The following is a 27,516-nucleotide window of genomic DNA, read 5'->3' on the forward strand; positions in this document are numbered from 1 at the left end:
ATATCTAAACAAAATTGTAATTCAGTTATTAGGAAAGAGGAGAGAAGTGAATGCTAGATAGTTATATCTAAACAAAATTGTAATTCAGTTATTAGGAAAGAGGAGAGAAGTGAATGCTAGATAGTTAACCAAGTACTTCCGTTTTCTTATTGTAAAACCCAAAGATCCCCACAAAATGGAAACAACTCAAGTTTTCATCAATACATGAATGGATAATCAAAATGTAGCATATCAACACAATGAAATATGATTCAGCAGTAAAAAGAATGAACTACTAATAAGTGCTACAACATAGATGAACCTCAAAAACATGCTGAGTGAAAGAAGCCAGTCACACAATTCTACATATTATATGGATTCCATTCATATAAAATGTCCAGAACAGGTAAATATGTAGAGAAAGAAGGTAGGCTAATCATTGCCAGGAGCTGGGAGGAAGGGAAAATGCGGAATGACTGGTAATGGGTATGGGGTTTCATTTTGGGGTGATAAAAATGTTTTCAAATTAGATTATGGTGATGATTGTACAACTCCATAAATATACTAAAAACCATTGAATTGTACATTTTAAACAGGTGAGCATTATGGTATATACATTATATGTCATAAAGCTGTTAAAAACACAAAACATGAACAAAGGCTTCTCTTCATTTTTCATCCTTTCGGGCATATTTAAGCAGAATTAAATAATGGTACCCACTCACTGCTTTGAAACATCTTTGTTCATTTGTCTTTGGCACTGTTCTATTTTGGTTCGTCCATTGTCTTACTGATTGTAAGGCACTGTTACTTACTTCTCTGTTTCTTTTACTGATCCTTTTCTCTTCTGCAATATTCATCCCTGTCTTTCTCCTGTCCTTTCAATAGACTCTTCTCTGAATCTAGCACAATACCTGGCTTACAATAAATACTCATACATTTTTGTTAAATGAATACTAAATCTGCTGACTCCTAAGGTTAATCAATCTCCCTATTTTCTTGTATATTTTTTGAGACAGGATCTCACTCTGTCACCTGTGCTGGAGTGCAGTGGCACAATTTCGGCTCACTGCAACCTCAACCTCTTGAACTCGGAAGATGCTCTCACCTCTGCTTCCCAAGTAGCTGGGACTACAGGCATGCACCACCACACCTGGCTAATTTTTTTATCTTGTTGTCTTTTTTCTCTTCCTGAGACGGAGTCTTTCTCTGTCACCCAGGCTGGAATGCAGTGGTGCGATCTTAGCTCACTGTGACCTCTGCCTCCCAGGTTCAAGCAATTCTCCTGCCTCAGCCTCCCAAGTAGCTGAGATAACAGGCACATGCCACCATGCCTGGCTAATTTTTGTATTTTTAGTAGATATGGGGTTTCACCATGTTGGCCAGGCTGGTCTTGAACTCCTGACCTTATGATTTGCTTGCCTCAACCTCCCAAAGTGCTGGGATTACATTTTTGTATCTTTTGTAGAGAGAGGGTTTTGCCATGTTGGCCAGGCTGGTCTTGAACTCTAGGGCTCAAGTGATCCACCTGTCTCAGCCTCCCAAAGTGCTAGGATTACAGGCATGAGCCACCATGCCTGGTCAGTCTCCCTATTTTAAATCTCTAGCACAGGCCTCTTGTCTTTCAAGTTCCAGTGTTATATTACTTAGCTGTTAGAAATACCTGCCTGGATGTTATTAGGCATCTAGGATGTGATTATTTTTCCCAGTCAAGCCTGTTTAACACATATTTATTTTTAATTAACATCTTTGTCTTCCAACTTCCATCTTGTTACAACCCTTGATTTCATTCTCATTATCTTTTTCCTCATCTTCCATATTTGAATATCATGTGAAGTCTTATCTATTCTACCTCAGATATGTCTTTCAAGCCTTCACTTCTAGGGTCCGTCCTAACTGCCTTAATCCAGACATTCTGTATGTTGCCGCCATGTGCATATAAGCCTGATCATATTAAACCTCTGTTGTGAAAGCCTGATGCTGTCTCTGTAGACTAGGATGTAAAGGTAGTTACTTTAGTTAACTATACAAGGCCTTGTGAAATCTGGTTTTAAACCTGTTTTTCACCTCGACTTTTGCCATCCTGAGACTCTCTAGCTGTGATTTCTTACCAAAACTTCCTTAAATTACAGTGCCCTTTTATGTTTACATGCCTTTATCCATGCTATTTCTTGGCTTGTAGTGCCTTTTCCATTTTGTTCAGCAGACTCCTATTTATCATTTAAGTTTCTGTTTAAAAGTCATTGGTTTACTCTTTGATCAATTATTAATTAAGTGACTGTTTTGTAAAAGTTACTGTGCTTGGTCAGTGAATTACGCATAAACCCTTGTCTTCATGGAACTTACAAAATAGATCCTCATTTAAATCTTAATGAAATCCTCAGTCCTCTCAGGCAGGGTTAATTAGTACTTTGATCATAGCTATAATAGTAACGAATAAGATGTTCAAGAGGAAATGCTATGTAGTGAAAAGCTCATTGGCTTAAGTCAGTAGACTTTATTATTTACTACCAATGGGTAAAACTTACTTTCGTCACCTTTAAAATGAGAATAGCAGTATTTAATCATGGCAGGGTTGTTGAGGCTTGGCGGTACTGTATATAACAGAGAACAGTGTGTAGAACAGAGTAACCTAAAGTAATATAGTCTATTTTAACTTGTTATTTTTTATATTGCATAATTTCCTTGTCCCCATTGTCTTATGTGGGCTGAGCCCAGCATCATTCATTTGTGTGTACCACAATTTGGTACAAATTGTGGCACTCAACAAGTGTTTGGTGAATTTTTTTACATTAGGTACTTGGGGACAGTGTAATAGATTTGTCTAAATAGTGAGACTGAGGTGAGTTTTAAGGCTTCTGGTTCTTTTGTTAGAGCTTTAACTGGTAGTATAACACCAGATTTGGATAGTCTCATAACTTTACTCAATCCCTGGTAAAAATTCTAAGTGAAGAAAGAAATGGTCCACAGGCTAACAACAGACAGGAAAAGCTCGGGATCATTTCTTGAATAATTAACTTGGTTGCAAAATTATATTTTTGCAAAATATCCAAACTAATAATTAATTGAAGATGGGTATCTAGATGGCTTAAAAAAAAAATACAGACATACATTGAATAGTGACATGCAGAAATTCCTAACTACGTAAAATTTGATTTTACGTAATTAAATAAAATATAGATACTCCAGCATCTCATTGTAACATAAAATCTTCATGTCAGGCCTCAATAAAGAAAGAATTCTGCTTTAGTATATGTCTTCTCTGCTAGAATCCACACAATTGAAGGGTTTGTTTTTGTTTTTGTGTGTCCTTTTCATTAAGACAGCATAATGCATAGATAAACTGCACTTGATTTATAATTGGTACTTTGTAAACAGATTTTAGTTAATTTTCTTTTTATCTTCATGAAGGCACCATAGATTTCAGTTTGTGAGATAAAGCATTGTCTTATATTCTATGAGACCCTATAGTACCTGAACATTATTTCATCAAGATTTATACAGAATGTGAAACCTTTCTAGAACTTAAGTGCTTTTATCTTCAAGCTGACAGTGCACTGAAAATGTTTACTGCTTTTTAGGGGTTACCATTTATTTAAGTTGTATCTAATGTCTACCATGAATTTTTAATCTAAAAATATGGAAATAGAAGCTAGTCAGATATAGGAGTTTAAAAAAACAGGCAGTGTGAAAATTTAAGAACAAAATACGAAGTGCTAAAATTTTCTAGGATTTGGAACTTTAGCTAGAAGAATTTATTACTGACTTCTGTTGAGGTTATCCAGATTTATCAGGTATTGCCAAAGGAAAGTGGGCCAGATTGAAAATGGGAAAATCTTCTAATATGATTGTGTTTTGACAGGTTTTCTGTTTAAAACTCATATACTTTTATTGACTTATATTTAAGTTACATTAAAATGACACTAAAACCAGTGAGATGATAGACATGCATACATTTGACTAATTAGATAATAGGTGCCAGTTCATTTAGGTTGTAGAATAATTGGGATACTTACATAGCTACCACTGATTTCAATAATTAACATTGTTCTGGAAACTACTATGCTTTAATACAGCAATGTCCAGAAAGTTAACAACGTTTATATAGGGACGCAAACGTAATGGCTTTAGTTAAATAAATGTTAATATTTCTCTTATGTACTTAATTATTTTAGTCTTTTTATTGAATTTTGCTTGTGTTTTGACAACCAAGCATCTTCGTAATATGACTACTTTTTCCTACGTCAGGGAAATACTGTGAAACTGCCACTGATAGTGTCTGAAGGGCTTTGTTCTGTTTCCTGTTCCCAAGTTTAGATTTAACTTTGGGATTCCAGAGAAAGAAAGGAGCCTGAGCATTGAACTGTGGGGCAGGGGAGCTGGGGGATATGTGGGTAAAGTGAGTGTTCTCCTAGCACTTGGGCGGTGGCATTTAGTAATGTACAATGAGCGTTGCATAACTCCAGGGCATGTTATTTACAAAAATTTTGATGTGAAAAGTGCCCCCTGGAGTTGTGCACCTTAATAGCCATGTTGTAGAGCTCTGTTCTGTTACACATACTTTTCTGAATTCTTATTATTTGTTTTTGCATCTGCCTTTTCCATGAGATCGGGGACAACATTGTAATAATCCTTGTATTCCCACAGCTGGCTCAGGTAAATAATAAATAATTGTTATTAGAAAATATATTGGTATTTTATTGGAATATTTGGCCATTCATACCATGTTAACTGGCTAATTGGGTTTCAAAAGATCTAAACTTTACAGTTACCTTTTTTTTTGGAGATAGGCTCTCCTTCTGTCAGTCAGGCTGGAGTTCAGTGTCGTCATCATAGCTCACAGCAACCTCCAACTTCTGGGCTCAAGAAATCTTCCCACCTTAGCCTCCCAAGAAGCTAGAACTACAAGCATGCACCACCATACCTGTCTAATTTTTTTTTTTTTTTTTTTTGAGGCAGGGTCTTCCTATGTTGCCCAGGCTGGTCTCGAACTCCTGGCCTCAAGCAATTTTCCTTCCTTAGCCTCCTTGAGTTCTAGGATTACAGGCATTAGCCACACTGCCCAGCCTAAAATTCTTACAATTAACATGAGAAAAATAATAATCAGATTTCTATAGTTGTATCATTTAACTATTAGAGGAAAAATGTGAATCGTACCTTAGTTGTTGATTTTGTTTTAATACTTCTACCTCTTCCAGGTGATTCTCATTTGTTTAATTCTTATTCATTTGTTCTACCTGATCAAATCAGCAACCATAATGGGCCTAGGAAATAGAAAAAATAGCCTATCTATTGATGTTTGAGTTATATTTCTTTCTAAAAATTTAATAATCTATCAAATTCTGTTCTTGTAGAACATAAAACATATATTCTATGTATTAAAATGGCATTGCCAGCCAAGCTCAGTGACTTGTACCTGTAATCCCATATACTCAGGTGGCTCAAGGAGGAGGATCATTTGAGGCCAAGAGTTCGAAACCAGCCTGGGCAACATAGCAAGATCCCATCTCTAAGAAAATTTAAAAGAAATAGCCAGATATGGTGGTGTGCATCCGTAGTCTCAGTTACTGGGGAGGATGAGGCAGGAGGCTCTTTTGAGCCCAGGAGTTAGAGGCTGCAGTGAGCTTTGTTCTGTTCCCTGATTGGGCCACTGCATTCCAGCATGGGTGACAGGACTCTACCATCTCAAAAAAACAAAAACAAAAACAAAAAAAACAGCTTGTGACATTGCTTTATATTATTTTATGTAGATTATAGTGATGTATTAAAGGTGTGTGTATACAAACACATAACATGAAAGTTTTTTAAAAAGTAGAAACATAATTAGATGATGTATACTTAGAAAAGTCCAATAGACTTACCTGGTAATTTTAACTTCAGTCTCTGAAATTAGACTAAAGAACGAAAAAACTAAATTAAAAAAAATTTAGAAAGATTATAGTATTTAACTTGAGTGCCATTCATAACTTTTTAAAGACTTATGTTCTACCAGTCAAAGACTTTAGTACCTGGAGATTGTGTCCTAAGAGGAGCCCTAAGTAGGGCATCTTTGTAGAGAAGGTCTTATGTCTTCTGAAGGAAATAGTATTTCCAGATCTAAAACTTAGGCTGACCTCTTTACTTTGAATATTTTGAGGATCTTAGTGGAAATGGATATGAGTGAAGTTTGTGAAAGGGCATTGTGTAGTATTAATGTAACTTTTGGGGATAGATACAGGTATATAAAGGTATAGGTATATAATGTGATCTAGATATGTACTTATAAGGTCCCAGAATAAGTGATTTCTCATCTTATCCATGCTTATATTTGGTCAACAATCTATTTCTGAATACATGAAGTCTTTTAAATTTTGCTGGTCATACCGTGGTGATAACTATAAAAATGTATAATCTTTTAATTACTTTATAACCTTTTGGGAAGAGGGTTGGATTACTATGTTATCAATAAATTTGCCAATTTTGTATCCTCTTTCCCCTAGATGAGGCTTTTGAGGAAGTGACGGGGTAGGGAACAGTATTTCTTAAATGAAAGTGAAGAAAGTAAGTTGAAGACCAAAACCTACACATTCTCGTTTATAATAGTTTTAAAAATGACAAAGTCTGCCTCATTTTTTTGTGTATGTGGTAGAGTGTTATACTGAGAGTACATGTTGTTGGAGGGAGCAGACTTAGGGAAACAAAACATTGTACTTTAGACCCAGATTTGTTACTATGTAAATGGCTTTAAACATGCTAGTAATGAACCTCATCTCAAATAAGCGGGTGTGTGGCCTTTTCTCCAAAAACATGTATTACCTTCACCATCTGAAATTGGATGATAAATGCTATTTTCTCAAATGAGACTAATAGCTAACTGTTTGATTATAAATACATTACATGAGAACTTTGTATCCTATATCACCTGGAGCAGTGCTTTATATGAAGAGACTCTCAAAAAATATATTGAAATTGTTGGTGTTTTGAAATCATTTTCATAATTCTTTCTAGATCTGTGATCTGAACTAAGTGATATTTGCTTTGTCTTCAGATTGTTTTTAGTTGTGTTGTAACTGGATTGTGTTGGAAAAAGTAGTCCTTAAGTGACATAGCTTCAGGAGATTGTAAATATTAACATGCTGAGGTATTACAGAGTCTTTTATTCTATTTGGACCTTTTTTAAGTATTTTAAAAAATGATTGATAGAATAGGCTGGGTACGGTGCCTCATGCCTGTAATCCTAACACTTTGGTAGGCCAAGGTGGGTGGATCATGAGGTCAGGAGATTGACACCATCCTGGCTAACACGGTGAAACTGTCTCTACTAAAAACACAAAAAATTAGCTGGGCGTGATGGCAGGCTTCTGTAGTCCCAGCTACTCGGAAGGCTGAGGCAGGAGAATGGTGTGAACCCGGCAGGTGGAGCTTGCAGTGAGTCGAGATTGCGCCACCGCACTCCAGCCTGAGTGACAGAGTGAGACTCCGTCTCAAAAAACAAACAAACAAACAAAAAAAAGAAAAAAATTGATAGAATATATTTGAAGACAGTATGTATGTGTGCATACATATATATATAGTTAGCAGAAATGAAACTTAACTTTCATTTCTATTATGTGAACAAATTCTCACTTCCCTGATGTATTGGTATTTTTGTTTTAGCCAAACGTCACCATTTTGACCATTGTTTGTTAGTGTCAAGGTATAAAAATAAATATTACTGTTTTTCTCTTCCTAATTTTGGTTATTTTTCCTATAGATATTATCTTTGAGTTACTTGATAATTTGTGAATAATTTTATAATTCCTCTGGTTTTTCTGCTGTGTGATAAAAGTTATTGTGCATAAGCTTAATAGCCATTGAATTTGACTTCACTATGGTGCATTATAGGAGAATCTATTGTTACCTAATTTAGTCATAATTTTATCATAGCAGCTAAACATCTCTTATAATTTTAATTGTTATCAAGAAGAATGACATCATTTAATTTGACTCAAAATGTAGAAGGATGGATGAATGACAAATTAATAATTTACTACCTTTGCATAATACTGAAGCATAGCGTTATTAGAAGGATTGATGGCAGAAAAGGTTAACAAATTTGAACAGCTTTCATTAGCTTTACATCGTCATATGTTTGTGGTGCTGACTGAAATAGGCTTTGTAGGAGATCTCAGTCTAGGGAACTAATTACTTGTGCCGATTGCCGCACTGATGAATAGAACCTCATTGTATCATTCCCCTGAAGACGAGGAGCAGCCAGTGATTCACGACTGCATCCTGGCTGATATTTGATAATAATTTTCACAGATAAATGTAGGTAGGCAGAATGATGAAGTGCCTATCCAAGCTCCATGACTATCAAAGCCCTACACATAGCCATCTGTGTACTGCGTTTTTCCTTCTCACCTAAGGAGAATTTCATTTTATTAATTGAATTAAAACAACTGTTGTCTTTTGATTGTGTGTATATTCTGTGGTTATTTATTTATTTTTAAATAACATCGTGGTTTTATTTCAAATTTAGACAGAATAATGAAGAAATATATAATAATAGCTTTTTAATTTTTCCTTTTTCAGAACTGTGATTCTTATACTTTTTTTGTATTACATTTTGATTACATTATATCTCCTTCTCTTGACCAAAATCAACCAAGGAAATATTTGACGTTCTTATCCCTTCAGCATTTTCAGAGATCAGTCTCTACTGTTTTAAAAAAATTTTCTTTAAATAATGTACTGTTTATTTATGCTTTTTATTAATACAAGATGCTTTTTAATTGATAAAAGTATTTATTTAAAAACCTATTTTGAATTTTTAAAGATAACATCTTTAAAACATCAAATAAAGGTAACTTTTACTTGGGTATTTTGGGACTGTCAGTTGATAAAGACTACTAATTTGTCAAAGCTGACAGATACAATTTTATTAGCTCATGAAATATAACTAAGATTGTATTTTGTATTAGTCATTCCTGAAGAAGTTTCGATTAAGAATAATTTTTTAATTTCATTATTGAAACAGGTGTTCAGGCTGTATATCTTTATTGAATTAATATATTCTACAGAGATTTTTTCTTACTATAACTGAAAAACCTTCAGTATTTTCATTATAAAATATTTTTCCAGCATGCTAGATCATGATTAGTTAACAGGAGAGAAAGCTGACATTTATATATTGCCATATAAAATGTCTATGTAATAGGGAAAAATATAGAATTTGAAATGAGCAAACCTTTTTTTAAAAAATACATTTCCAAAAGTATGCTTTTGATATAGCAATTATTTCACATCATATAGCATGTAGTTTTTAATTAAATATAAAAACAGAGTACATAAAACAGAAATCCAATCTGATTTGCTTGAAAATAGATTGCTATTTCACTCTACAGGAATGGTTTATTTAAAAACAGTAAATGGAAAAGAAATGCATTTTCTTGTGTTGTTCTAAGCCTCAGGGGCTAAATGTAATGAATATTTTAAGAGATTATTTTAATTAAATTCCTGCACATCTAAACAGAGTAATATTTTATTATCACATACATAACCATGTAACTGAGATATTCATTAAAGTTAACACTTTCCGGACCAAGAATTCATGGTATGATTTACTGACCTTGTGCAAAAAGGCACAAATTAGGAAGAAAAATGAAGGGGGACGGACTTTGATTAATATAGGTAATGCTATACCATATTTATAATAGCCTTTTCCCTATTCTGGTTTATAAATGCAGCTACAGAGAAAGGTGCCCTGCTGAGGCTGAAATGAGGCTGAAATCAGAGCACATGCCACTAGAGTGTGGGGAAACTGATCACACTGTCAGCAATTCATTTCAAAATGATGTATTTAGTGCTCATTTCACCTTCCAAGAAAAGGAAAAGGAGTTCCTTAGACTAGAAGGTGATATTGTTATTTTCAAGGACATACCTAAGTTAAAGATTGCAGAAAGGGGAGTGTGAGATGGAGGGAGAATTAAGTGGAAGGAGAGGGAAAAAAAGGCAGAGCAAACAAGGAGAGCTTTATGCAGAAATTCAGTGCTACCACGCTGTTTGATAATTGCTAACATATGTGGCTTCTCTGTTTCATTGTAGTCGTCCTCGTGAGTTCTGGCGCCTTGACTACTGGGAAGATGACTTGCGGCGCCGGCGACGATTTGTGCGTAACCCTCTAGGATCGACACATCCTGAAGCGACACTAAAAACAGCCGTGGAACATGGTCAGTGTATAAACCATTCCTTGCCAATAGCAGCAGGTACAGGACTTGGTAATGAAGAGCATAACTTCATTATTACAAGGCACTGTAAAATGGTCCAACACCACATTTCATGGTTATTCATACCAGAAAGAGAAGTTAAATTTTTATAGTTACTATAGAGTCCTATTAAATTATGGTATCGGGTATATTTATTTATTATGTTACACATACAAAACTTACTTAACATAGACCCTTTGTTTCAGAGTACAAAGATTAAATATGTCTCCTTTTAAGCGACACATTCAGCTTTGAGTAAACGAATCCAGGAGGCATGCCTTAAATCCATGAATATCAGGAAGACAGCATTTTCAAACCAGATAAGTTTCCAGGTTCTGTTGTGTATACATGGTTTTCCCCCAGTCGTGGTATTTTAGCATGAGATCATGAAGTGAAAGATAATAATAAATGTCCAAGTGCCTAGATACTTTCTGAGCCTTGATATGTAGATGGTTATGATAGATGGCTCATGGAAAAATAGAATAAACATTATTTTCATATGTTCCTATTCTGTATTATTTTGTTATCAGAGTTTAACAAAACATTTTTCCTTTTTTGTTACAATGCATATGACTATGATTCAGTTTAGGTAAAAGTCTGATAAGTAAATTGGAAAAAGTGAAAAGGTCCTTTGGATTTGATAGTATATATTTTTATCATAAAATTTCACTTATTTTTTGATTTTTGAAAGTCAAGATATATTGGTTAAGGGGGAAATGCTTCTCCCCATGTTAAAATTATTCTGATTTTGTAAAATATAAATTGATTTTTAATAAGGTCAGAAATACTTTTAATTTTCCTTTTTCAGGGTATTTTTTTTAACATGCAGCAGCTTGTGGTTAAATGGAAATATGTAGTATACAAAATAAATGTTAATTTATATTCAATAAGGATATTACGAATTTAGATTAAAAATCTGTAATCTTAGGTTTGGCCTCAGTCAGGCAGCTTAACCTCTTGCACTCAGCCTTAAAGAGCCATTTCTGGAAGAAAATGTCCACAATATGTCATCAGATATAACACCAAATGTGACATCAGTCCTTTAAAATAAATGATCATACAGAGAATAGTCAATAACAGAGTGATCTAAAAGCAATAATAGTCTCATGGCCCTACATCTTCAACTACAGGAGGTGGAGAAAGAGAAATAAAATGTAGAATTAATTAGGCCACTTTTGCTTTTAGAGTTCATATAGTTTTTAGGTGGTGATAACAGATTTCAGAGGTTTTTTTTTTTCTTTTTTTGTTTTTTTTTGGGGGGGTTTCTGGGTTTTTTTGGTTAATGATGCTTACATTGAGAAAGTGAACTTTTTTTTTGCAATTTTCTATTGCCATGTCCACTTAAAATTTGAAATTTAATTATTTTTCTCTCTTCTAAACCATCATTTACAGTAATTTGTGAGTTCTGAGATCTATACATGGCCATATGTTTTCATAAAAACATTTTCCTTTTATATCTGGAAGGGGATGATTTGTTTTGTAAAATTGCACATAGACTATTAACCTTTTATCCTTAGATATCAATAATTTAATTTAAAATTTGTGGTATAGATTTAATACAGAATTTATTAAAATATATTCTTATCAAAAATAGTACATTTAACCATTTTGAAGAATTACAGGATTCTTAAGAATGAATAAATTTTAATTGTTGAACTTTTAAAATCATATTGTTTTGTCAGCTTTTTTAATGCTAAGCATCTGCAATAATGTTTAACAAAAAAAGAATTCATTAACATGATTTTACTATCATCTAAGACTCTTGACTTGTATAGAAGCAGATTTCATTCTGACTACTCTTGATAGTAATTGAAAGGTTAATCCAGTGTTAATTAATTATCTGTTTTATTGTGCATTTTTAAATTGAGAGAGAACAGCAAAGGTAAGCATTGAATAAAATGTTATAGTAATTTTATAATTATTGTCACACTCCAAAGCATTAAAAACAAAACTTGGGTTTGAAATATATGTTTAAAAATCTGAATGTGTAGGAGATTCTTCAGTTGTCTTACAATTTCAGAGATATATCATATTTAATATAACATTTTTTGAAAAAAATACAAATTCTAATCCTACCTCATGTTTATTTTATTTTAAATAATAAAGAAATAAATTCAACACACAGATTGTATTATGGTATTGTTTGATGTCAGCATAATTTATGCTAATATATTCTGTAAACAAAGAGCTTAATTTTTTACTGGTTTATTAAATATTTTATAGTGACATTCAATTTTAATTTGGTGTCTAAAAATTTTGGAGTATTAAAGGAGCTAACCAAAATAAACTAACTAAGAATTAAGTATGCAAAACAAAATTGTTAATGTGATCAAAAAGCCTTTGAAATTACAGACTTTAACATGGATAAATACCATGCTTCAATGTTGAATTTAAATGTTTAAAATAGATATTAATGAGCATTGTATGTCAGTCTTATATTTTTATGACTTCTCACTTTTATTTATAATTTAACTAAGGAGATAGGACATTTTAAAAATGCAGAATCTTAGAACACCACGAACTGTATTATTATCAAAGGAAGATATCTAAATAGATGTGCCATTGGAGATCAGTTATGTATTTTAGTAGTAAGAGCCATCTTTTTTATAGATTGATTTGATTTGAAGGAAAGCCTCTAGTGTAAAGGTGGCAGAGTAAATACCTGAAGAGTAATGTTCTCTGTTTGGGCGATCAATACCAGCCCCATGACTCTACTTCTGGCTACCTTCTAGTTAAAAACAAATTTTTTAATTCTGACAATTTAATTGCCCTTCCCAAGTTCACATTAACTTGCTTGGGGAAAAAAGCTTTAGGTAATTTTTCAAACAGAGACCCTCCAAAGTGGTTATTTATAAAAGTCATGTTGTAATGGGAGATTTCTTTAACTTTGCAGAAACTGAGTCATATTTTTAAATTAAAATTAATACTTCCTCTTATGATTAAATATTCTTTATGGAAATCAGCAGCTCAAGCAAAGCTGGGCATTTTATTCTTGAGGGCATTTTCTTCCATTTTATAGTTTTAAAATTTATTAGAAATTAGTAGCAATGATTTGTAACATTTTCCTAGTGCCAGAGCCTAGGTTAGCAGTTATTTATTATCAGAGCATTTTAGATGTAGAAGGAACCTAAGGCTAATATCTAGTCTAACTTTATTCTTTACAGATAAGGAAACTGAGGAAAGAAAGGGCCAGTATGATTTTTGGTAGATAAAGGACTAAAAAGCCCATGTTAATGGACTGAAATCCAGATTTTCATCAGTGTGCTGTGCTGTCCTCTAAAATTCATTATTAAATATAATGGGAATTTTATATTCAAATTAAAGCCATGTAAAAAGTGTTTTAAATGGTAGAAAGATTGGTTTTAATTCAGGTGCTAAAACAGTGTAGCAGAGAATCCTATTGAATTCAAGACATTTTTATTTTGTAGAGAATGTGCTTTGTAATAGAAATATATAAGGAGAATTTAACATCATTTTAAAAGTATCTTGTAAGCATATGGAATGATACAAGTAACTCATTTGGTTTTCTAGGGATGACAGATCTTGTAAAGATCTTAAATCACGCCATTGTCTCATAATTTCAATAATGCCAGGTGCTGTTGTTTCCTTTTTAGGATCAACATATACTAGCTTCTCTCTAAAATTTTGGGTAACGCATGATTATTACAAGATGCACCTGGCTTATTCTCCTAATTATGCTTTGTAGTTTCATTAATTTTTCCGGAGCCAATTTACTTGACTTGGAATGCTATGGACATGGCATAAACTATAGAGGGGAATCAATTAGTTTAGAACAATAGTTGATTATAAGATATTCTTTATGTGTCCTGTTCAGAATACTGTTATGGTGTGTGCTTCACATCACACTAAGTAGATACCCATTTTTATTTTATGTATGTTCGAAGACACTCTGTTATTCCAGTAGTATTCTTTTTTAAAAATGGCTAATTTGTAAAGTATAAACTTCTTTTACTTTAATATAGGCTATTGATGATTCCAGTTCACTTGCTCAGTAGATGTTAAAAAGGATTTTTATCAAAGGTGGAACAGTTTTGTGTGTGTTTTTGCTCTTTTTATATTTTAATTCTACTTACTTGTTTTGTATTGGATAGATAAATCAACTCATGTCCAGAGTTAGCTCTGAAGAACTTGAATTTTACATTTTGAGGACCAGCCTCTCTCTCTCTTAGGCCTTTCATTGTTCTTAGCCTTAGTGAATCAAATCATTTTTAAAGATAGCATTTCTGACAGATTTCTCCTATTTTATATAACAATTGCAGTTTAAGTATTAAGTTAGGATAAATATTAAACTAGAATAAAAGGTGAAATTAAACCAGAATAAAAGGCATTTCTTAATAATGATATGAAAAATTTAAACGGCGATCACATTAGTAACAATTTTATTAGCCAGAAATATCTGAATTGAGCTTTAAAATGGAACCCAAAGTATATTCTGACTTCATCCAGTTAACTTTTAGACTAGTGTAGAATATACTCACAGAAGATATCAAAATACTTGTTTATAATGGTTGAGAATAAGGCAAATGAAAGTTAAAAATATACTTTTCCCCAGCACATATAAACAGGATAATAATCCTTTATTTTATGCTTGGAAAAGTTTTGTTCTAATTTTTTTTTAAAGTTCTTTAGCAGAAAGCTATTAGACCACTGAGAATTGAACACCAGAGCATGTGGTGCATATTAGAGTACTGTTGGTAATTTTACTGCTGCTAACTTAAAATCCTCAAGGGGGAGTTAATTACAGGAAAACCATTCTAAATATCAGTAAGCTGCATATTTTCCATGACAAGAGGTTTTTCAGTGGAGCTTGAACAATTCCAGAATCTGAGCTTGTAAAAATAAGTAAATAAATAAATTAAAGTGGGTGTATGTATGCATACAGTACACCTATAGTATGTAAAATTTTTAATGAAACTTTAATTCAGAAGTTGCCTTACTGTGTTTTAATATAGGCAGCATGATTAGAACATATTTAAAAAATTTTTAATTTCAATTGGAAGGGATAATTATATTTCTCGTGGTCATTTAAATGAATGTGAATTGATTTTTTGAGCTATTTTAAACCATTACATATTGCCACTGGGGACTCTCATTTTTTTGTAAATGTTTGCAGATTAAAGAGGTTTCTTCTTCTTTCACGTAAGCTTGGTGTACTTTAGGACATGTATGGCAATAATCAGAGGAAGTAATGAGCAGGGTGTTTAGTTGTTTCTGATGTGTTTGGCATGTTCATCAATTTTAGATTTGGAAATGAATATTTTTTGTTCTTGATTATTATTCTGATTTAACCTTTTAAAATTCACTATGAGAAACATAAGTATTAGTAAACAAATTTATATGCACATTCATATTTGAACTGTGGTTGTTTTGTTTTCTTTCTTTTTCTTACATCTAAGAGCTAATATGGCATAGTGGTTAAGAGCCCAGATTCTGGCACCATGCTGCCTGTTTTTAAATCCTGACTCTAATTGTCAAAAGCCATGTTAACTTAGGCAAATTACGTAACCTCTCTGAGTCTGCTTTCTTATCTTAAAATTAGAAATAAGCAGAAGGTTTATGAGAATTAAATGAGCTAACTATGTAAAGTATTTTTAACACTCCCTGGCTCATGCAAATATTAGCCTTATTATTAATATTTCTGCTTTGAAGAAGGAATTATAAATCCAAGAAATAAAAAGAATGTGGTATACTGTTTCTGTACTAAAATCTAACAGGCAAATAATAATTTATTATAATTTACTGTATAAAAACATTTAGAAGATGATGCTTCATTTGCATTTCTCAGTGGCCAATATATTTTTAATGAAGTTGATAGCAAATTGCAAAAGATCTTGTTTAGCCTCAGGGCAGTGTTTCTGATTTTAGAGTAAGGAACTATAAATACTTGAAATATAAGTGATTTTAAAACGTAGTTCTGTTTTTCTAAAAATTATTGGTTAATTTTAAGTGTATTTCTTTTTAGCATTTAAAAAAAATAGGCCAGGTGAGATTACTCACGCCTCTAATCCCAGCAACTTCGAGAGGCTGAGGTGGTAGGATTGCTTGAGCCCAGTAGTTCAAGATCAGCCTGAGCAACATGGGAAGACCTCATTTCTACAAAAAGTTAAATTAAAAAATTAGCTGGGCATGGTGGCAAGCACTTGTGGTTCCAGCCACTTGGGAGGCTGAGCTGGGAGGATTGCTTGAGCCTAGGAGGTAGAGGCTGCAGTAAGCTGTTACTGTGCTTTTGCACTCCAGCCTGGGTGACAGAGCAGGATCCTATCTTGAAAAAATTAAATAAAAAATAAATATAGCCACTTTAATTAGATACATTAAAGTAATCTTTTCAAACATATGTCCAGATCATCATATGTGTGTAGCTTACAATGCAGCCTGTGGGTATGAAAGATTTTATTTACCCATAGAGTGTATTTAAAGGTAAATGTAGAAAGCTCCTTCCCATGACTTCTTATTAAATAGAAAACTCCTATGTTTCAGTAGCACTGTAAGTATTGTATTTAAATGGTATACATGGTGAATTCACAATAAATATGAGAAAAAAACTTTTACCTTTAACTTTATCTGTAAATGTACTTATTAAACCCTAAGAACCTTTGATCTGCCAAATCAGGCAACACATGTGCAGTTTATTTGGAATAAATTATATATATGTATATATGTCATGTTACTGCAAATTGATTGCTTTATTCTTTTTGGGGTTTGGGCCTTATGCCTAGGTAGAGGCTGCAGTGGAGCAAAAAAACAAAAAAAACTCCAAAAACCCTAGCCATCCGATTTTCGTATCAAAAGCTGCAGCCTGGGTAGATCAGGTGCTTTACCTCTGGGATTTATCTAGCTGGAAGCCAGGAGGGTCAGGTGAAGAGTCTTAACTTTCCCTTATATGACACTATTCAAAAAAAACAAGATTAGGAAAAGATACACATACGAAGTTTTACAAATCACAATTCAAAAGTTAGCATCTGCCTTCCTGCTTGTCTTAAGGAGAAAGCTGCTCAAAACAACAGGAGTTGTCCTGGAAGGATGTGGGTTTTGAATCAGAGTTTTGAATTTCAGGGTTTTCCACTTTCAGTTGTGTCTCTGCTCTGCTTTCGGATCCCATTGTTGAGTGTAGGTGCTCCTCAGGGCTGCTGCTTCCCTCTCTAGATGTGGTGTTCTCTTTTCCTCCGTCCGCCTGCAGTTGCTGCCTTGTCGTAGTGCCTGAGTCTGGTACTGCTGCTCTCCACAGGCTGCTCCAGTTCAGGCCGCATGAGGCCCCTTGCCCACATGCCTCTCATCCCGGGCTTTCTGTTATGTTTGCCCCTGGGGTGCCTTAGCCCTTTAGTTTAAACATGCAGAGGAGGTAGTGTTTGAGCTTTCACTTAGTTTCCACACTGCCTTGCTCCTGGATATTTGTATAAGGGACGAAAGGGCGGAGGAGTGAGTGTATGTGTGAACATGTGGATGAGGGTAATGTGAAGGAAGGAAGGAGGGAGGGTGGATAAAGAAGGGATTGCAGCTTTGAGGAGCTGCTATAGTCTTACTAGTGTCAGATATGGCTTCAGTATCTGGGCCTAAATCCTCACTGGCTTGTGAATGTCTCTTAGTTTTAACCCTTTTTAATTCTGGATTCTCCTCCACAGCCACTCCTCAACCATTCCAAAATGTTTGTCAGTATAACATTATTTGGAGGAATGAATCAGTCCTTATTTTTTGGTGTTAAATATTGTTTCCAAAACTGGGTTTTGATTGTTCCTATTAATGAATTTTCCAAAAAAAAAAGTACTGCTTTTGAACCCACTCCTCCCCTAACTATAAGTAAATAAATGGTTTGGTGAGCAGTGCAGGGGTCAGATTTAATGGGATTAGGGTGCTTGTTTAGGGTAACATTAGACTAGGTTGGGGGATCAAGTTTGTCAGATCAGACGTGTGCCATCCCAATCACTTTCTCCACTGTGGCTGACTCTGTGTATAAAAGATTGACCATCTTTGGCCACCTACCCTTACCCAAGCCCCTACCCCTCTGCCGAAGTGCTCTTCCCAGAACTGATGGACAGCTTTGTTTCCTTTTCATTTCAGCCACAGATGAAGATATCCTTGCTAAAGGAAAACAGTCCATCAAGAGTCAGGCTTTAGGAAATCAGAACTCAGAAAACGAGATCCTCCTGGAAGGCGATGATGATACTCTGTCATCCGTGGATGAGAAAGATTTAGAGAATCTTGCTGGTAAATTTGGTGGTTGTGCAGATATTTCAGCTACCTCTGGGACAATAAGCATCTAATTACTTACTTTTTCAGCTGTGACCACTAGGACTACCAAGCTTATACCCACAATTGCATTAATTGGTTATTTCAAACACTACCCCCTTATCTTCCATAGTTTCTCTTTTATTTTTCTATTCTGTTCAGTCTTCTTACTCTCCTCATTTTTTTCTTTTATGAATAATTTTCACTGAAAAAGAAAAAAGTTTAAAAGCAGCAACAAAAGAACAAAATTGCTTCACCCATCCCGTAGGAGTTACCAAATCTCTGTAAATTAGCACTATAGGTAAAATTCTGCCAGTTTTTTTTTGTTTTTGTTTTTGTTTTTTATAAATAAATCTTGGAGGGAGAGAAGCTATTTGTTTTGATATACAGGTCTTAGTGAACATGCTGTATATGCATGTTACTCTCTCAAATCAATTCTGAGAATGCCATGGCTTTTCACAACATTCACGTATTTTGCCTGATGTAGGAATTTTGATTTGCACTCTGCAGATTCTCAGTTTTACATCCCTTATGGGAAAAATTCTCTTGTTTAGCCAGAAATTTTAGTCATTCATTAAATGGCTTTTTTACTTTAATACCTGTGGCTGTGTCCCTCAAGGAAGAAAGTCTGAAAGGTTCTATAATTTCAATAGGTGAAAATTACATAGTTTTCCATTTTGATAATTTTAAGAGAAAAGGCATTAAAAATCTTGCATTTGGTGACATATCTGCAACCTGTGCTACTATGCCACTTGGTAATGAAAAGCAAAAAGAGAAGATGGTGTCTTCTTTGATAACTGTAAACCTCTCTGTAAAGTACAATAAAATTAATTGGTGCGAGTGCAGAGTAAGGTAGATACTGCTATTCTGTAGTCTTTTCCTTCGCATCCATTTACCCATTTCTTCCTTTATTTTGCTTCTATTCTTGCTGCTGGTAATATATTCATACAGTAATAGAGGTGAAAGGGGAGTTTAATTATATAATCTTGACAATGGCAATAGGATTAAGAAGTAATCCACACTAATAAAGTGGTGTGGGTTAGAAATGAAGTGGAAATTGTCAGGGGTCTTCTGTAGGACCTAGGCTGCCCTAGCTCCTGCAGCTGTCTGCTTACCCTATAATTGAATGTCTGAGAGTGATTGAAAAAATGTTATTTCTTCTCAGTATTACATGCTAATGTACAGAGGGCAAAAGGAGACAGCAAAAGAACACATAGCTTCTTATTTCATCCATTTATAAGGATGAGCTTTGGGAAATCATGGCTGTTCTGCAGCTATCTGCTGCCCATCTGCAAACACAATGTATTTGTACATTGGGAATAGAGGGCAAAACCTGCTCTGATCTCCGCAGAGCATCCCTTCTATTGTCCTACTGGCACACATTAAGATTGATGTGAGATTAAGCACTATCACCCGTCTAACAATCGATGGAAATGTCAATTCATCTGAATTTTGAAACACTTATTCACCCATTGATTACCTGAATAGGCGCACCTTGTTTATAGGCACTATGTTAATTCAGAACTATAAGTGCCAATCTTCTCTTACGCTGTTTTCTTCCCCTATAGGATTTATACCATGAGGAATTGACAATGGAATTTTAAATTCTTTCTACATTGATCTCTCTCTCTATCTGTGTGTGTGTGTATATATATATAAAATTTTTAGTTCATATTTTATATTTAGCTCTAATATACATTATGCTGTTATATCTGTAGTGAATCTATTGTTTTCAGTAGCAGTCTGATTTGTCTCTTTGATAAGCCCTGTGGAGATTTGATTATTCCAATAAAAATTCATTCACTTGGAAACCCACCCTCCAGCTGTTTACTCCCAGAGTCCCTGAACTACACTAATATTAGATTTGGAAGCATTGAACAATACTTAACAGTGGAAAGGAAGGCTTAGAAAAGAAGTATTTTTACCAGTCATTGATGGAGTAAAGTTGTTATGGAAGAGGTTTTGTGTCAAGCTGGCATAAAATCTCTATCAGAAAATATGGTTTAACATTTCCCACTTCATTAATAAGCTAGTGATCCTTTTGTAGTTGTGCCTCTACCATACTGTAAGCTAACTCCTGCCCTTGGAAGCCTGTTGAGGCTTCTTTGCTCCTGGTTGTTGTTCATGTTGTTAGATAGCCTGAGGCCTGTTTTCTAAATGGAATGTGGATGGACTTATTTAGGCAGAGCCACTTCTTACCTAGAGATTAGACCAAAGCTTTGCAGACTCCCTGTAAAATAATTGCATCCTAGTTTACTGTTATCATCAACCTTCTGTTATAGATCTTCTAGTATGAGAATCCTGACTTTGCATTTTCAGAGGAAGATTTGGGGTGGACAGAATATTTAACTGTAGAAGTAGTTGGCAGGCAGTTCAGTACTAGAAGTGAGAATGAAAAGATTAAATACAATTTCTGGTCAAATTTGATTTTTTGAAAAATGTCATTCCAACTTGTGTGGCTTGTCTTTTCCTTTTGGCAGGTCCTGTTAGCCTGAGCACACCAGCTCAGCTTGTGGCCCCCTCGGTTGTAGTAAAGGGCACTCTTTCTGTCACCTCCTCCGAACTCTATTTTGAGGTGGATGAAGAGGATCCTAACTTCAAAAAAATCGACCCCAAGGTGAGAAGATGAGGGGGTTTCATTTTTTCTTATGATGGGATGCTGGGTGCTGTTGGATAGGATTCGGATTGGTAAATCTGACAGGCTTAGTTTGAATTTCCTCTAAATCGCCTTGGCCTATATGCAATGTCATTATCTTCTTTAGTTTATGATTCTCTACCAGTTAGTAAGATTATTGAAGTTCATTTAGATTCAAAAACAAATTCTACTTAATGGCATTTATCATTAGCTCTTTGTGAGGAGGGGAAGGAACCTCAGGGAACATTGTCTATAAATATATTTTGCCTCAAAGGGTCAAGGGTGAATTAAGATACAAAATTCAGTGAGATTGAGAGTGGAATTATTTTGTTTAGCCTTTATGTTTTCTGGATATGATGTCAATATATCACTCTCCTTGCTTTGTCCCCATGACTTACTACTCTGTCGTGCATGCAAGCATGTTTTGTGTGTGTGAGATACCTCTGTTTCCTATTACCTATAGTAGATTTTACAAGGCACTGCATAATTTTGTATTCTTAAATGAAAATGTAATTTCCCCTTTAAAATGTATTTCTCATTACTTTTCAGAGCCTGGCAACTTTGTTTTTACTAAGAAACATTTGTAGCACAGTCATAAAAACCAAAATTAGGTTTATTTCAAGAAAAAGAATGGTATAATTTGCTCTGAGAGGAAACAGTTTCTTTTAAAAATGAGCAAAATAAGCAACCTGTAGAAAAAGGTGGCGTAAAAAGTAGAATAATTTATTTTGCAGGCTGATAACATGTGTGTATGTACATGTACATACCTACACGTATTTTGAGTTTATTGGTAGAAGGTTCTTTGATTTTGTAATCATGTGAATTATTAAATCTGAATGATTTAGAAGTATTTCAAAGTAGCTCTTGATGAAAATATTATAATTTTATTTAAAACTGTACAAACAAATCGTATCTTATGCATATTTCCAGCACTTTGTTTCACTATTGCTGCCTTTATTAAGACAGGACTTGGTAGATTATATGGAACTGATTGTTTTGAACTTGATAAGTTAACTAATCCAATGTAGAGAAAACTTGCTAATTCTGAAATTCTATCCATTAAAAATTTTTTTTGACTTTGTCCCATGACTGAAATGTCTGAAAATGCATTAGTTTCTTTAGGAAAGGAAGGTTACCAAAATTAAACTCTCTGATTTCTGGTAACTTCTGAATTTAAGAAAGACTGGGATTTAATTCAAGATATTCTATGATGCTTTTAGACACATATAGATCAAAGCCTAAAATTTGATTTAATTTAAAGGTGTCTAATGACTTGTTCTGAAAATTAGAATCTCTGCCAATCTGTGAGATTAGGTTCTTTGAAGTTATTTGCTCCTTTTAGAGAAGTTACAAGTTTTGTCTCTCTCTGATCTGATTCTGTACAGCATCATTAAATTATTTTTTTCTTATTGCTCGTGAAATATGGAGATCTTTTGGCCCAATCAAGAAATGGGCTTGTATCACTGCAACCTTCCTTATATTCCAGAAATTAAAACTCCTGCCAATTTATATTAAAAAATTTTTTTCAGTCACCTACCAGGAGAAATTTTAATTTTGTATAGATGTTAATGCTTTAAGGTGTTCTGTAAATGAGGACATTTATGTTGCTGCAGTGTTCTTCCTTTTTGACTGATACCTGCATTAAATTAAATAAGGAAGAATAAAATATGCTAAATTGGGGATATTTTTGTTTCTTCTTGTCAAGACTTAAAAACCTTTTTTTCTGGAATAGTTGGAGGGAGATGTATGTCTACTGCTGTAAATACTTTTGTGAGTGAAAAAAATGGTCACTTACAGATATTTTTATCTTTGAAACTAAACACTATTCCTTTAAATCATTTTGTGCAAATGTAAGCACCTACTGTTTGTTTGAAAATGTTTTTAAAATTCAGAACATTTTCCCCAGAGAATAAATTGGTCTTTATAATTTAAAGGAATTTGTGTGTTTGAGCCATTTAATATTACTGTGAGGAATACAAGAAGATATAATACAGGTTGAGTTGAAAGAGTGGAGATGATTTCAGAACTGATAGGATCAAAGTTTATATTTTAACATAGGGCTATTTTTACCAAGGAATCTTACAACTTAAACCTGTTTGTCAAATGAACTAGGCTTCAGACCCCTGAATGGCTTTCTTGTTTTTCATCTATTCTGCTATGCTGCTGCTCATCCCTCCATACAGCCCTTCCCCCTCTCAAACTTCTTCCTCTGATCTTTAAAATTTGCTTTAAAAACATTTTTCTTTACACCTCTCATTTGTGCATTTTCTCAATAAATTAAAAACTGGGCTAATACAGAGAATAAATGTTCGATATTAAAGGGTAACATCTGACATATATTCTGTACCTTGTCTCATCATTAGCATAGTGAATGGAGTATATAGTTACTTTCAACATACGACAAACTAATTCCTTTGGGATGCTTTCTGTTTGACTAATTATTTTATTTTCTAATCAGTTATTCCCTTGCATTAAAAAGAAACCTTTGTTAAAGCTGAAACATTGAAATGAGTATATTGGTTTGTTACCTTAGAAAAATAGAGAGAGGAGGAAGGTACTTTTCCTATTTGTAAATTCCTGGAATAATAATTTTTCTTTGGTTATAAAAATGGTATGAAAACCTTTTTTGTTTGAATTGCATATAAGCAGTTTCAGAATAATTCTTGAAATTTGATTAAAATAATCGTAATTATGGAATTTATAACTAAACCATTTTAGAATGGAAGTAATTTATAAATCTGAATGGTTCATATCACCATATGCTGGGGGAGAGGATTATTGCTATAACCATTTTATTCTTTTTTGTTGTGGTTTATTTGTTAAATTTTTATTACTCAAAGCTTGAAGAGGACAAATGGTTGAAGGAAAAGTATCAACTGACTTTGTTAACTATTCAGAAAAATCCATACATATTTCCTTTGTATATTGGAGTCAGACTGGATTTTTTGAAATTATGGCATAAGAAAGTACATCTCTTAATTTTTAATGTGAAAAAGTTTTTTTCTGCTTTAATAGGATCAAATCTTTTATTTTATACTTTTTTTCCCAAGCGTGAAGTAGATGTTACCTTTAATTCTAACTCTACAGAACAAATATATGTTATAGTTGAGTAAAGTTAATGTTTTCTATTTTCTAAGGATTTGGGTGCGGACTTACAGTCAATTCTACAAAATGTGCTGTATTTTAAATTTTGCAAATCAGTTCAAATGGAAGCTTCTTGCATTTGATTCCTCAAGTCACATCTTTACATTGCAAATTATAAACTGTTATCTCACCTGCCTTCATTTAAGAACAATCCACAGTCAATTACAATGTAAAGTAATGTTTTTATTACTGTTTTCAACAAGACAGCTCAGGGTGAGGGTAGAGGTGCAGGAGAGGGAGGGGCACAGTCTGACATTGGCACTGAGATACGTTTAACATCAGTAAAACTTTTTTTAAAAGAGAAATTTCACATATAGTTAAATAATTTTTTCACTTGGTGACAACATTCAGGCAACCAAAAGCAAAACGAAATATGAGGGGGGATGGGGTGAAGAGAAAAAGGATAGGGGGAAAGAAGGAAAAGGGGGAAACTACTATACATTGATTTGAAAATGTACCTTGGGTTTCATTTTGTGGTGGCACAGCCCGATTGCTTCTTTTGTGTGACCTTTTAAATTCACATTGTTTGGAAGAAAACGATCACTTTTGTGCAAGAATGTGATTTGTTTTGGTTGGGTTGCTCTCTTTTTGTTTGCTTCTTAATTAACGAAGGTCTTCTGCCTGATTCCTATTTCAGGTGACTTACATAAAAGTTTGTGTCCAGAGTTTCTGCTGTTTATCGCTGAGTTGTGTGTTGTGTGTCTGAGAGAGCACGCCCGTTTGTGTCGCTTTTCAAGCAGTCCCCAGCACCCTATAGTTTGTCCAGGCTTTTGGGATTGGTGAGAATTTCCCTGGCCAACCTCCAGGTCTGCTTGGCAGCGCTCTCCAGGGCCGAATGGGGCTTGCCCTGAAAGAGGTCGAGGTTGGGCAGAAAGTAGTGAGGGCAGCGGCGGCACTGCAGGCAGGAGATGAGCTGCAGCAGGATGCCGTTGAGCCGGTCGCCCAGGCACGACTCGTCCCAGTCCGTTTCTCGCGGGTGTTTCTCGCACTCGTACAGCAGCAGCGTCTTCATGTGGTAGTTATTGAGCGGCTGGCCGGGTAGCTCCAGGTGGCGGTCCCGCAGAGTCTTCAGCACTGAGAGGCACTTGTTTCGGCAGCCTCCCATCAGCAGGCGGTTCTCCGCCTCTCCGAACTGTAGCACCCAGGCGTCGCTCTCTGCCGAGCTCTGCTTGCCGGTCAGCGAGTAGCACTCCTTCGAGAGCAAGTTGAACCCTTCGGCCTTGACCTCGGCCACCCTATTGGGGCCGGGCCAGGGGATGTGGGGCATAGGCCACTGTGCCGCGCTTCGAGGCCAGATCCCGGTACACTTGAACGCCGGAGTGATTTGCACCACATAGCGCTCTCTGATGCGCAACTTGACCTCGCTGGTGTCCGCAATCATCTTGACCACATCCCGATAGCTGCACTTGTCCACCGCCTGGGCCACCAGCGTCTGGAAACGCGAGCGGATCTTACGCGCTGAGAGATAGCCCGACGCTGTGATGAACTCGACCCAGAGAGACATGCTGCGCTTCCGCCCATCGCTCAGTTTGAGCACCGCGCAGCCGGGTAGCGAGCCGTCGTCCACGAAGTTGAAGACGCCCATCTGGTTTAGGTAGAGCACCACCTCAAATTCAGTGGGTGAAATGACCTCAAGCCCCTCGTAGCGGGCATCGATCTCGCTCAAGGAGCTGATGAAGCGAGGCTCCTGCACCTCCACTTCCTTGAGCACGTCCGAGACCACCTTACAGACCTCTCGAATGGTTTTGGCGATGGCCGCCTTGCGCGCCTGGCAGCGCTCAGTGTAATATTTATTGAGCTGGTAAACCAGCTTGGCCTGAGCGGCAATCATGTTGGGGCACAGGTCCGGGCTATACACCGGCGTCTCGCAATACGTTGAGGGATCCAAGGCTCACGCACTGGTGGTGGCCCAGCGGCTTTCGAAAGAGGCGGTGCGCTCCCGGTTAAGCCCCACTTTCACTCTTGTTTTCCACCTGGGCTGACCGGCTGATACTGTAGCCGGCTTGTTTTTTCCTTTTCCCTCTTTCGAAACCTTTTTTCTTCTGCAGAAAAATTAGGGGAGAAAAGATGATTTTCTAAAAAAAAAAAAAGTACCTCCTGGGACCTTTTTGCTCTCTCTTATGATATGTAAAGACGGTATGCGAGAGAAGCGGGATGGGGGTGAGGAAGGAGAAGGAAAGAGAAAAAAACTCAGGATACCAAAAGGTTAGGCTTAGATGTCTGCAGCCGAGATTGCCCAGAAATCTGAAAACGAAGTTTTTTAAGTGCCAAAGTAAATTTAAAAATAAAAGCGAAACATTCAGTGGTTCATTCTTAAACTTTTCTTCCACGCTGGTAGGACTTCTTCGCTCAGTGTAGGTGAATGCCTTCTTCCTCACCCTCCCCCAAGTGGAAGGTGCAGGAGGTAATTAATGTTCAGAGAGCTGCGAAGTACAACTCAGTCCGCCGTGCACTTGGAGGTTTGCTGACGCCCCGCAGTCTCAGCGTGTTGGTCTCCTCTCTTCTCAGGGGGTCGTGTTGTCTCAGTTTTCCTCTTTTCCTACTGGAGGCGTTGTTTGGACTGGATTGGTTTGTTTGTAGTGGGTTCTTCTTGTATTTCTTTAGGTGCAAACCACTGGAAGTTGTTTGATAATCATTTCTGCTTCGTAATTTATACTTTTGGCTCTCACAAAATCCGTTTTAGTGTGACGAAGTCGTTGCTTGCGTTGCATCTGGGGTGTAGTTATAACGATTCAGGGTTTTCCTTCTCCTCCTCTAGGTTGCTTGTACAGATTCCACTTTCTGAGTCGTCTCTCCCCCTCCTTTCCCCTCCGACCTCTTTCTCGCCCCGCACTCCCCCTGCTTGTCTCCCCCTCCCCCCTTCCTCGTGCTCGCTCTCTCTTCTCTCCTTTCTCTCTCTCCCTCTCTCTTTCTCTCTCTCCCTCGCTGTTTCCTGGAGTTATTTAGTTTATGAATGGTCCCAGGGCCATCATGAGGGGGTGGAGCTTCAGTTCCTACAATCGCTATCCGAGCTGTCAGTGCTTTAGCCAATCCGAGAGAGAAGACAGGCAGGCTTGGCGAACGGTAGCAGCCACCACTGCACTTGATAAAGAAAGAGGGTAAAGAGAGAAGTAAGAAAAGAGGAGGAGATAATGGAAGTCAAATACATGCACACATTTTACAACCCTTCCTCTTTATCCTCCTCTCTTATCAGCAAAGAAGAAAAAGAGTTTATATAGAAGGGACTCTCCTGGAGATGGCTGGAATAACGCGAGGGAGAGTAGCAGTGGTTCAGAAAGGCTCACTTTT

General features: G+C 35.6%; 2 protein-coding genes across 2 annotated transcripts in view; one reads left to right on the forward strand and one right to left on the reverse strand.

The window, feature by feature from the left end:
* The window catches only part of LRBA (LPS-responsive vesicle trafficking, beach and anchor containing), a 771,345-nt gene that overhangs the window by 433,434 nt on the left and 310,395 nt on the right, over nucleotides 1–27,516 (forward strand). Inside the window, exons 38-40 of the mRNA XM_011973242.1 lie at nucleotides 10,045–10,169; nucleotides 18,282–18,428; nucleotides 20,930–21,066. Coding sequence (XP_011828632.1) covers nucleotides 10,045–10,169; nucleotides 18,282–18,428; nucleotides 20,930–21,066 — 409 coding nt within the window. The remainder of the gene's footprint in view (nucleotides 1–10,044; nucleotides 10,170–18,281; nucleotides 18,429–20,929; nucleotides 21,067–27,516) is intronic.
* On the reverse strand, nucleotides 24,391–27,155 carry MAB21L2 (mab-21-like 2 (C. elegans)). The gene has a single exon (XM_011973241.1). The coding sequence runs from the start codon at nucleotides 26,057–26,059 to the stop codon at nucleotides 24,980–24,982; it is 1,080 nt and encodes a 359-aa protein (XP_011828631.1). The 5' UTR covers nucleotides 26,060–27,155; the 3' UTR covers nucleotides 24,391–24,979.

Source organism: Mandrillus leucophaeus, unplaced genomic scaffold, assembly GCF_000951045.1.
Source record: "Mandrillus leucophaeus isolate KB7577 unplaced genomic scaffold, Mleu.le_1.0 Scaffold136, whole genome shotgun sequence".
In the NCBI taxonomy this organism is placed as follows: domain Eukaryota; kingdom Metazoa; phylum Chordata; class Mammalia; order Primates; family Cercopithecidae; genus Mandrillus; species Mandrillus leucophaeus.